Source organism: Amphiprion ocellaris, chromosome 6 (assembly GCF_022539595.1).
Source record: "Amphiprion ocellaris isolate individual 3 ecotype Okinawa chromosome 6, ASM2253959v1, whole genome shotgun sequence".
Taxonomy (NCBI): Eukaryota; Metazoa; Chordata; class Actinopteri; family Pomacentridae; genus Amphiprion; species Amphiprion ocellaris.
In genome coordinates this window covers 2,782,364-2,795,265 of record NC_072771.1, presented here as the reverse complement: position 1 = coordinate 2,795,265, position 12,902 = coordinate 2,782,364, and the positions used below count along the sequence as shown (strand labels likewise).

Below are 12,902 nucleotides of genomic sequence, written 5' to 3'. Positions count from 1 at the left end.
TAATTCTCAGATATGAATAAAGGATAAAAAGTTGCTAATTTCTGTTGATTAGTCAGGTAATATTGCAGCTAGATTTAGCACGCTAACACGGTAAAATTATTAGCATTGTTATTGTTTGTATGTTGGTTGGCTGCTATTAGCATGTAGCTAATCATAGCATCATAAAGCTGCTAGTATGGGATGTTGGGTAAACTCTTGATTAATTAATTTTGCAGCTAGAGTTAGCACGCTAACACGGTAAACTTATTAGCATTGTTATTGTTTGTATGTTGGTTGGCAGCTATTAGCATGTAGCTAATCATAGCATCATAAAGCTGCTAGTATGGGATGTTGTTGGGTAAACTCTTGATTAATTAATTAATTTTGCAGCTAGAGTTAGCACGCTAACATGGTAAACTTATTAGCATTGTTATTGTTTGTATGTCGATTGGCTGCTATTAGCATGTAGCTAATCATAGCATCATAAAGCTGCTAGTATGGGATGTTGTTCGGTAAACTCTTGAACTGTGATTTGGAATTATGTCTTTATTTTGTGTCGCAGCTTAGCAGGAAGGTATTTTTTTCACTTCCTTTCCCCTTAAACAAATAGATGTAGGGTTCAAATTACAACAGAGAACATGGTCGCTAGTTTTGTCTGACAAGATGCGAAAGATTTTAATTAATTGTTAGATAGGAAAAAAAGAAAATAAATTACCCATTTGTTTTCTGTTGATTGATTTAATTGATTAGTCAGTGGATTTTGTAGCGAGAGTTAGCATGCTAACACGGCAAACTTATTAGCATTGTTATTGTTTGTTTGTTATTGCATGTTGGTTGGCTGCCATTAGCATGCAGCTAATCCTAGCATCATAGAGCTGCTAGCATTAGACGTTGTTGGGCCAAGTGTTTGAAATTTCATTGTTATTTCATGGTAACGATCAATTATTGATTAACATGAACAACTATCTCCTAAGGAAGTTGTTTGAAATTTTACTAATATTGAGTTATGAGTCACAACTTTAGCAGGAATGTTTGTTTTTTATTTCTTTTCCTCTAAAACCAACATGTTTCCTGATGTCTGTAGAGTATACCAACTTTAGAACTCTGTAGTGTGATTCTGGTATTTGTCCAGAATTTTAGTATTTAACTGAGGAACCGCCCGTCTTGTGTTTATCTGCTGCTACAGGTGGAGGTGGACAAGCAGGTGTTTCGGGGGACGGGTCCTAATAAGAAAGTAGCCAAAGCTAGCGCTGCGTTAGCCGCCCTGAACAGTTTATTCTCCGGATCCAAGTCTGCGACCAACAAGAAGAAACGGCCCAACCCTCCAGTAAGTAAACAAGATCTCTGAATCAATAGAGTTCACTTGTTTATTTTATTTGTGTGAATGTCAACAGTAACACAAAATAACATACTGTAACACACAGTTACGATGTGTAATTTAAAGTGTGGGAACATTTTTTTCCAGATTTGATGGATTTTAAATGGAAATTGAGGTAAATGTCCAGTTCTGATCCAGTCTTTGTGTTCATGCAGCCTAAGCGACCCGTGGCCTCGGTGCTGACCCTCCCGGCTCTCGCTGCCAGACCTCCTCGGGTCCCCGTGATCCCCAGAGCTCCATATATCAGCACTCCGCCCACACATGGATACATCCCACCAGGTAGGTCACACCTGGAGGAGAGCCCAGGTCAGATACCGCCTGCTGTTAATGTGATTTATCAGCAAGTAATTATAGAACCTAATCAGAAAACTCACAGCGAGAATCTTTCCCATTGATCGTATGAACAGCTGGTGTCGGTCTACTTCAGATCATTATTCACTTTTAAAGGCTGACAGTGTCCAGATGAGCACAGCTGCTCTGCCCGGCTGTAGCTGGATGTATAGTTATTATATTCAGACCTCTGCTGCTGCTGTGGTGCTTCTATAACAGATGTGTTTATTTAAGAGTTCAGGATACAGCAAAACTATCACAGCAAACACGTTAATGCTGCATGTAGTCGGAGTTACGACCGTTAAAAACAAACATTCTGCAGCCAGAATCACGACTGCAGCTGCATTTTCATAAAAATGTCCAGCGAATTTATAGCAAACTTTCGGAATGTCGCAAAAAATTAAAAAAGTTAAATTTTACTCCCTTCCATTAGCAGTTCTGGAGTGAATAAACTAGGCTGCATAGTGTCACCAGAAGGTGGCGCTATAGTGGTGCCAGTCTGCTCATGTTAATGATGATGAGTTAGTTATGGAGTTCCACAGGGTTCTGTGTTAGGACCAATATTATTTATCTATGAAACCAAATTAATCCAATAATTTAATCCAACTCTCACATGTCTGAAAAACATAAAGGCCTGAATGACTTAAAATTTTCTTCATTTAAACTCAAACAAAACTGAGGTTGTATTTGGCCCTCAGAATCACACTATCGAAAAAGATGGTTACGCTAGATGGCACTGCCTTGGCCTGCAGTTCAACTGTTAACCTTGGAGTTATTTTTGATCAGGATACATCGTTCAACAAACATGTAAAACAAGTATGTAGGACAGCTTTCTTTCATCTACCTAATATCGAAAAAATCAGGAACATCTTGTCTCACAGTGACACTGAGAAATGATTCAAAACTTGTCCAAAATACCTTGAAACTTGTTTAGAATGACAAAATCTGTCCAAATTTACTCAAACTCTATACTAATCAATTCAAAACTTGTCCAAGACTTTAAATTTGTCTAAAATGATTCAAAACTTGCCCAAAAAGACAAATCATGGCTACAATCTCCATTTTTTAAAAATAAAATGAGAACCTAGTCGATGCATTTGTAACTTCTAGGCTGGACTATTGTAATTCCTTATTATCAGGATGTCCCAATAATTCTCTTCTAAACTTCCAGCTTATCCAAAACGCTGACAGAAGCCAGTACCAGAGATCATATTTCTCCAGTATAAACAGCTTCTCTTCATAGGCTCCCTGTAAAATCCAGGATAGAATTTAAAATCCTCCTTCCAACATCTTAAAGACCCCGATGCACATATTGAAGTAATGCATTAGAAAATGCTTATGGAAAACGTCTAAATTTGTAAGAAGCTGCCAAATTTTGCAAGACCATGTTAGAAAGCTTGCTTCTAAAAAGGGATAATGCACTTCAAGGGGAATGGAAACCTTTTCTGAATATAAGTTCTGACAGCAAAGTGCAGAATCTGACTAAATGCAGTAGGATACCATAGTATTTTTGGCATATTAAATGTCTTGCTGGCATACTATATAGTGGGAAAGTCTGGATATTAGTTGGAATGCAACCCGACTGTTTGCTGATCGCTAAAAAAAGTAGGAAAAAAAAACTTTTTTTACAAGCCAAACATGAGGAAAGATGTAGTTACTCTTCCATGTTGTTTCGGTACATTTGGAGTCTCTAGAAGCAGAAACAGCCAATAAGTTGTGTAAATTAAACATTCACTGTGTCAATACTTGGTCAGAAAAGGTGTTTCTATCTGCCATGAAGCTCTTTATTAACTGCTATATTAGAAAAAGTCTGCCTCAAGCAAGCATAGTCGCCCTTTTTTGGAAAGTTTTTTTTTCAGCTTTTGCAGTTTTTCTAGAGCAGTACTTCAAAATGTGCATAAAATATGTCATGGAAGCAGAGCTAATGGCTACAGTGATAGCTATATCATCTAAACCCTGCAGTCTTACAGTGAGTCTCTGCAGCAGTCAGAAGCAGATCTGCTGAACCAGCTTCTCTTTATTAATGTAGTGGTGCAGACCTGAGCCTGACAGACACAGCTGAGGGTGCAATGACTCTCTGAAGACTGCATGATACTGTATCATAGTTCAGCTCGTAAAGATGTGACATCAGTTTATAGTGCTTGTAACTCCGAAAACATGCAGTAGTAATGTGTCTGCTAGGTGAGTGTTGACTTGAAGCTGCTGCATTCCTGAACTATTCTGTCACAGAAGCAGACACTAACAGCTAGAAACATCCACAGCTGGATAGTATCAGAGATGGGTCTATGCAGAAAGTCTTTCAAAGAAGAAACTCAAGAAAGTCAAGGCGCCTACGTGTTAGCCTTTAGATATGGCATGCCTTGGATGTGGAGGTGGGCAATTCGATGATCTTATATCGAAGACAATCTAAATTTGGAATATGAACGGCCTTTCAGGGTACAGATTGTGTTCTTTAGGGTGCTATATGTCTCTTATGTGTGTAGATTCTCAGTCATCAGGGTCATGGTAATCCCAGGAGCTTCAGTAGAAAGCAACTGGACTTCTTTTTTAGGTTCTTGAAGACCTCACATCCAAGAGTGGTAAAATACCTTGAGGAACTGAAAAGAAAAGTCCAGTTGCTCTCTATTGAAGATCCTAGGACTGTCTGTCTTTATATTTATAAGTTCGAGTGCTGCTAACAAGCTAATTGTGTCTCATCTCGATTCCCTACCTACTAGTTCTCAGTGTCAGTTAGCTGCTTTTCTAGGGACTCCTTTGTCCCATGGATAGACTGCGACTATACCATCTTGGACTGCAGCTAACAATGGGTACTTTAGCAAGAGCATAGCAATGGCTACCTTTACCTAGCTCCAGTCCAAGATGGTATAGTCACAGTCTATCCCTGGGACAAGCGAGTCCATGGAAAGGCAGTTAATTGACACTGACGACTAGCACCTTGCATGTAGGGAATCAAGATGAGACAGGACTAGCTTGATAGCTATGGTTGAACTTAAAAATTAAAAGATAGGAGCTTCAGTAGAAAGCAGCTGGACTTTTATTTTTGATTCTTGAATCCCATGTCCCATGGATAGACTGTGACTATACCATCTTGGACTGCAGCTAGCAATGGGTGGACTTTAGCAAGAGCATAGCAATGGCTACCTTCACCTAGCACCTGTTCAAGACGGTATAGTCACAGTCTATCCATGGGACAAGGAAGTCCCTAGAAAGGTAGCTAATTGACAATCAGGACTAGCAGCTAGCAGGTAGGGAATCGAGATGAGACAAGATTAGCTTAATCTTAAAAATTAAAAGCTAGGAGCTTCAGTAGAAAGAAACTGGGCTTTTCTTTTTGGTTCTTGAAGGTGTTTTACATCTCTTGGATGTGAGGTCTTCAAGAAAATAAAAAAAAGAAGTCTGGTTGCTTTCTACTGAAGTTAGTGGTGATACAAAGATTTGTGAGTTGGCCTTTTAACCTCAAGTTCAACAAAATCTCTAAGAATAATTGTGCTTGTAGCCCAAAATGGGTAGACTTTAGCAAGAGCATAGCAATGGCTACCATTGCCTAGTTCCAGTCTAGTCGCAGTCTATCCATAGAAAGGCAGCTAATTGACACTCAGGACTAGCTTGATCTTTAAAATTAAAAGCTAGGAGCTTCAGTAGAAAGAAACTGGACTTTTCTTTTTGGTTCTTGAAGGTATTTTACCGCTTTTGGATGTGAGGTCTTCAAGAAAATAAAAAAGTCTGGCTGCTTTCTACTGAGGTTAGCAGTGATGAAAAGATTTGTGAGTTAGCCCTTTAGCTTCAAGTTCAATGAAATCTGTAAGAAGAATTATCCTTCTACCCCAAAATAACATCATGTGATCCTACCTGGATGATTGCAAACCCTCCAAGACTGATTGACTTCCTGTTTGCCCTCGCAGGTTTTGGTGCTCCTTACGGCTACAGCCCTGCAGGCGCCCTCCCTGCTTACAGTAAGCTCCCAGTTCCTTCGTCCCATCAATTATCCATCCATTAAATCTGCTCATCACCAATATTTGAGTTTGTTTTTCTTCACTCTTCCTCAGGTTTTCCCTCCAGAATGCCCTCAGTAGTTGTCCCAGTCATCCGAGTCCCACCAACATACCCCATCACCCACCTGTACCCCTATTAAGACCCTCCCTCACCCATCTCACAGGAAATCACTTGTTAAAGGAATATCCTGGCTGTGCATTCACAAAAAAACAACAACCCTGCAATCCACTGACTTCTAAGCATTAAATAAGGCAGAACTATTGTTTCGCAGCGTGTTCCATCCGGGCTACAGCAGCAATCAGCGAGATTCATTTTGGCTGTTAGAAAGTTGCGCTGGCCTCGTCTTTTGCTATCCGTGTGAACATAGAGTTTGACAAATAAGCTCTTTGATCAGCAAACCGTTATGCAATGAGGAAAGAAAAAAAACGAGCTCAGCATTTAGCGAGGCGCAGTGTGTGAAAGACCGCTCAGGAAAATATTACAAAGCAGGGAGCTGAGCGTCTACTGTCGGGTATTAAATTTACAAGGGAAGTCATTAACCTCAGAGCAACGGAAACACCAACCATCCATCAGAGTAAGTGAACAAAACAAACAGCCACTAAATGAACCTGAAAAGGATTATTAGCCAGTCAGGACTATTAAACACCATCTGCAGGGAAAATAACCACTATAGAACAGTATAGACACTAAAAAATAGCCACTAAAGTACAGCGACTCCTAAATGTGCAACGTAGAAAACGGAGTAAGTAACATATTGAGGAAGAAAAGTAACAGTTCCCCTACTGTGGCTGTTTTTGTTTGCACTGTTAATTTCCCTAAATATCCACCATGAAGATTATTATTATTATTATTATTATTATTATAAATATCCACCATGAAGACAACACTGTAGGGAAATAAAGCTAATAGCAGTAGCAAATAAAAAAAAGTCCCCAACTAATACATGTTCCCACAATGCCTGAAACTGGATAATATTCACCCTAAAGAACAAAACATCCGCTATTGTAAATTAGAAAAAAAATATATTTCACAACAGTCTTCTAGAAAATGCCAACTGCTGGACGTCCGAAGAAGAATAAAACATGATCTGTAGGGAACTACAGAATCTACTAACCACAGACCATCTATGAAAGATCTACAGTACGGAACCAAAAAGATGATACCTATAAATAAAACACCAAATATTAGCTATTTAAAAGTAAATAAAGACATTAACAAACACTTCAGGGAACTAACAACTATAAAAACAATGCAGGGAACTAAACATAGTTTGTTTTTGACCAAAGAAACTAAATTGTTGAAACTAGTGAACTTCAAAACACCTTGTAAATAACAACAAACTACTATCTACAGTATAGAATGGAAAAGAAAACACCCACATATAAGGGAACTAAAGAACAACCAGTAACCAACTACAAAATTTCTAGCAATTAAATAGACATACTTTAAAGAGAACTAAAACAAATCCAAGAAGTACTTTGTTTTGAATTAAAGAGACTAAATTGTAGAAATGAGGGAACTTACTATCCACTATACAATGACAAAATACCTACAGCCTGGAACCAAAGAGCACATATCATACACCAACAGCTAAATACGGCTATTTAAAAGTTAAAAAGGAAATTAACGACTTTAGGGAACTAAGCTAACACCCGCTGCTCACCAAAGAAACTAGGGAACTAAATAAACAAAACATCTTCTACAGGGGATTAAAGAGCTACAATCCATACACTAATAACAAAATACTAACAGTAAGGAACTAAACAGCCTATTTAGGGAACCAAAAATAGCTACCATAAACCAATTATCTAAAAGTCAATAAAGAAATTAACAACCACGCCAGGGAGCTAAATTAACGGCTGTTGCAAATTTACAACAACACAGCAATGTAGGGAACTAAAGAAACTATATTGTTGAAACCAAGCAAATAAATACGCAAAACATCTTCTGAAAGGAATTACAACCCAAACACTACCGACAACATATGAACAGTAGGGAACTAAAGAACAACTGCCATAAATAAACCAATTGTTTAAAAGCAAATAGAGAAATTAACAACCACTTCAGGGAACTAAATTGACACCTGCTGCTTATTTACAACAACATAGCAATGTAGGGAACTAAATAAACAAAACATCTTCTGCGGGGAATTAAATAACTTCAAGCCATCCACTACCGACAACATATGAACAGTAGGGAACTAAACAGCCTCTTCAGGGAACCAAAAACAAAGCCAGTGTGGGGAACTAAAGAGACTAAATTGTTGAAACGAGAGCTAAATAAACAAGACAAGTTCTGCAGGGAATTCAAGAACTTACAAACCATACACTACCAAATTCCCTATTAAGAGAAGGGAACTATACAGCCTCTTTAGGGAACTAAAAAAATAGCTACCATAAACCAACCATCAAATACAATGCAGGGAACTATAAAAACACTTTAGGGAATTCACAAACAGCTACCATAAAGAAATTAACAACCACTTCGGGGAAATAGTTAACACAATTAACTAAATAAATATATTTTAAAATAAACTCGAAATTACAAACAAGACATTACCAATAAAATATTACCAGTAGGGAACAATACAGCATCTTTAGGGAACTAAGAAAAACAGCTAAATAAGCCAATTGTTTAAAAGTAAATAAAGTAACAACCACTTCAGGGAACTAAGTTGACATCTGTCGCTAATGTACAACAACATAGTCAATGTAGGGAACTAAAGAAACTCAATTGTTGAAACTAGGGAACTGAACAAACATACTTTAAAATCAAAACTAGAAATTACAACCAACTACCAACAAAATACTAACAGTAGGGAACTAAACTGACACCTCCTTCTTATTTATAGCAACACAGTAATGTAGGGAACTAAAAACATACAGTATAAACTCAAAATTAGAACTTACAGACTGTACACTTCCGACAAAATATTAACAGTAGGGAACTAAACAGCCTCTTTATGGGAACTAATTCGACATCCACGGTAGAAAATTAAAACCAGTCATTTTGGGGTAACAAAGAAACATGCTGTCACTTTAGGGAACTAATAACTGATCAGAGCTTATTTGTCAGACTGCTGATTATTCCTTTAACAATCTCTCATTGATGTGAACATTTGTTTTGTATTTTGACTTTTCTCTCTGTTTTCTAATATTGTTTTAAGTTTCTGTTATAACAGAGAATAAAAAAAAAACAGGTTTACACAAATCAGTTGCACTGAAAAACATTTTCCTTTGGATATTTAATGTCCGAGTTTACAGTTTACTGTTGAGCCATTTTTGTTGTGTTGAGTTAAATAATACTTTCTTTTCAGAGAGATATTTTATTTTGACCTGTTTGTGGGTAATATTCTTTTTAAATAAACAAATATTTTTGAGTTACGTGTGGTTCCTGTTGTTTTCAGTGTCATGTTGGTCTGTTTTTTTGTCACTCGCCCTGATTTCTAGACTTATTTGCACATTTTCTGTTCGTCTTGTCAACTCATCTGCTTTAGTTTTTCCTCATCTCCTTTCGCTTATTTAATTTTAAAGTTAATCAGCTTCATTTATGATGTTTTTCTAACACTACAAATCCTCGTTCCACCTCATGTGTCCACTGAGAAGCTCTCGACTTTGGTTTTTCTTCACAAGTTGTCTGTGAATGTTCTCAGTTGTCCAGATTGTGAGATATGTAAGTGCTAAAACCACGGCGACTGGACAAATCCACTGTTTCTATAAGGAATGATAAAAAAGCTTCACTCACCAAGTAGGTTGATGGAGACCTGGAAAAACAAAAGAACAAATTAATTAAACACATCAGTCAATTAATTTCTGCTTAACTTTTGATCTGCAGTACTTAGTAGCATCTGTGGATCCTTAAAAAGGTCAATTATTGAGGTTATTTCTAGAATCTGACACCATATTTTAGATATCAGTCTTTTTACAAACTCCACATTTCCTCGTAACGCTGAGCTAATCGTCCATTTAAACTCAAAGCTACCAAAATGATTTAAGGCTTCCAGTGGTGTGAAGGTTTGCATACCTGCACTGTTTGTATGGAGGATATCAATACTGATCCTCTTTCCTGATGCACATAAGTGCTAGATGTCCACTGTTGAGGTCTTTAAAAGGCAGTAAAACACTTTGATTCGTCTGCACATATCCTGTTACTGTAGACAGTCTGTGGACTCTTAAAGGCATTTTAAGCCTCTGAACTCCAAGTAGTTTGTTTTTTATTTGCTCCTGACACATTTTTTTTTCACTGTGAGCTCGTTTTTCTCTACAATACAAAGTCCTGCAGTTCTATAGAAACAGAACAACCATTGCTAGACGTACAAAGAACTCAAAAAACATCTTCTGGTGCAGAATGAAACAGAATGTAGTATTTTTAAATGACACATGTAGAACAAAGGTCTTTCTAGAAGGAGAGATAATTTAGAAACGTCTTTTGTTCAGTACAGCAAAGTAATATTGTCATAAATCATAGAAAAGAAAAAACAAAAGCTAAATTTCTTGGATTTTTCTTTTTAAAATGTCCACAGGTATTGCCAAAGTGGAAAACTTTATTAATAATGTATTAATGTCATAAATCATTAAAATGTTAATATTTATTTCTATACTTGTGTCTTCTAGTTTACTATTTGCATTTTTACATCCTGGAGAGGGAATTTAGGAATCACTTATTTCTACATGTCCCATTTTAAAATGTTCTAAATTTTAAATTATAAACACTGATTCATCTGTCAACCAAAATTTATTTGAATTAAAAACTTTACTTATTGCGTCAGCTATTTGACAAAAATGCGATTAATCACAATTAATAAATTACAAAGCCTCTAATTATTTATATACATATATATATATATATATATATATATTTGGGTTTATATATGTATATATTATTATTTTTTTCCTATATTTGGGTCGTACAGGGTTAATATGGAGCCGTGACTTTAAAACTGCAGCTTTTCTTTCGTTCTGTTTCTCAGTGGCCACATAGGAGGAGGTGTTTCCAGCGGTAATAACTGGTTGTGTTGTCGTTAACCCCGTCTCCTGTCCGTAGGCGGCCTGTACATCGACAGTGCCTATTACCAGCCGCAGACCATCGCCACGCCCATAATCATCCACCTCGGCCCTCAGGACCTTTTCTGACCCCGACGGAGCACCGAGGCCCGACTCGGCAAAAAGACTCTTGATTATTAAACTCTGGCTGCTGTCCACACACACAGCTGCAATACTGACAAGCAATATGGACAGAAGAAGAAGAAAAGACCACAGAAGAAGAAGGTGGAGGCTCCGTTTCACCCAATAAAACCAGGAAGCAATACTCCGACCGGCCATCAGCACATTCAACCACAATGTGACCTACTGTCTGTAAATATCTGTACATATATATGGATGTATGTGTGTTTTCAATATATATATAAATATAAATATATAAACATGTTAATAGGTTTGAATATGTACAAGCAGCAGCAGCAGCTAAAGAATCCTATTTATAATCTATCTCTGAATGTACATACAGTAGTGACTGAAGTAGCTTTGAAATATTCCGTACGTTTTACAGACCATCTATAAACGCTGTATCGGTACGTCGACCGTATTTAATCCCAAATTAAACACTTGTAGTAGATTAAGGTTTTCCCGTTTGAAGACAGAAATCATCTGCTTTGGCTGTAAACCAGCGGTTCCCAACATGTGGCCAGAGGACCCACAAGAGGTCGCACGACAAGTTTGACACAATTTTACCCAAAAACGGGATAAATTTTACCCCGTTTGACCGCAACTAGTAGACAAAAAACACCCAAAGACATGTTTGTCTTTGTCAAGTCAAAACATTAAAAAGATGCCAAAATTAGAATGAAACTGAATTAATTAGAATGAAACTGAATTCATTAGATTGAAACTGAATTTATTAGATTGAAACTGAATTTATTAGATTGAAACTGAATTTATTAGATTGAAACTGAATTCATTAGAATGAAACTGAATTCATTAGATTGAAACTGAATTCATTAGATTGAAACTGAATTTATTAGATTGAAACTGAATTCATTAGATTGAAACTGAATTAATTAGAATGAAACTGAATTCATTAGATTGAAACTGAATTCATTAGATTGAAACTGAATTTATTAGATTGAAACTGAATTCATTAGATTGAAACTGAATTTATTAGATTGAAACTGAATTCATTAGATTGAAACTGAATTCTAATGAACTTGAAACTTAATTTATTTGATTGAAACTGAATTTATTAGATTGAAACTGAATTTATTAGCCTGAAACTGAATTTATTAGACTGAAATTGAATTTATTAGATTGAAACTGAATTTATTAGATTGAAACTGGATTATAATGAACTTGAAGCTATATTTCTTCATTGAAACTGGATTTATTAAATTGAAACTGGATTCTAATGAACTTGAAATTGAATTAATTAGATTGAGACTGAATACTAAAAAACTTGAAACTGAATACGGGATAATTTTACCTCTAATACGATTCAAATATAAAACCGTTGGGAGCCGCTGGTTTAAAAAAAACATAGACGGAGCAAAAGATGTCAGCTAATTAATGATAATTACTTTTTTTTGGCACATTTATGGATTAAAAGCCTTCATCACGGTGAATGTGATTTTATATATGGCAGTTATGAAACGTACACACGATACGGTAAATACTAGAGATAATCAACTGAGACGCTGTTTATAGGTTTTAAATAACAAAGGAATGTCTTTTTGGCTAATCTGGTAAAAATAAATATATTTCATCACAGTAAAGCAAAAAAATGTCTGGGTGGTATGTTTGTTTAATTTATTTGTTTCTTTAAAATATTTTTATTTTTAATTTTACATGTGAAACAAAATTCTAATAAACTTGAAACTGAATTCATATGAACTTGAAATTGAATTTATTAATATTAAAATGGATTTTTAAGTCAAAGGATGTGACGAAAATCCAAGTTGGATGTAGAATATGGGCAGAAATTTGTCCTTGTCAAAACTGAATCATTTATATTTGAAGTGTTCAATTTAAAATACAGCGCTCAAAATTTGTATACCAATCCCTTAATTTGATGAAATTTTACAAAATAAACATCAATTTATATCTGATAATTTTAATTTATTAGATTGAAACTCAATTGTAATGTACTTGGAACTAAATTTATTATATTGAAACTGAATAGATTAGAGGGCTGCACAGTGGTGTAGTGGTTAGAACTGTCGCCTTGCAGCTAG

The 12,902-nt window shown here is 36.1% G+C and overlaps 1 protein-coding gene across 3 annotated transcripts in view; it reads left to right on the top strand.

The window, feature by feature from the left end:
- Window positions 1–12,555, top strand: part of LOC111582069 (spermatid perinuclear RNA-binding protein-like) — a 120,405-nt gene extending 107,850 nt beyond the window's left edge. For 2 of the 3 annotated variants that reach the window (XM_055011360.1, XM_055011361.1), the window contains exons 15-18: window positions 1,166–1,306; window positions 1,513–1,636; window positions 5,590–5,640; window positions 10,724–12,555. In XM_055011360.1, the coding sequence (XP_054867335.1) occupies window positions 1,166–1,306; window positions 1,513–1,636; window positions 5,590–5,640; window positions 10,724–10,812 (405 nt within the window). In that variant the 3' untranslated portion in view covers window positions 10,813–12,555. Of the gene's footprint in view, window positions 1–1,165; window positions 1,307–1,512; window positions 1,637–5,589; window positions 5,641–5,733; window positions 9,064–10,723 lie in introns of those variants that run through there. The other variant, XM_055011362.1, reaches the window with a different exon arrangement.
- The last annotated feature ends 347 nt before the right edge of the window (window positions 12,556–12,902 follow it).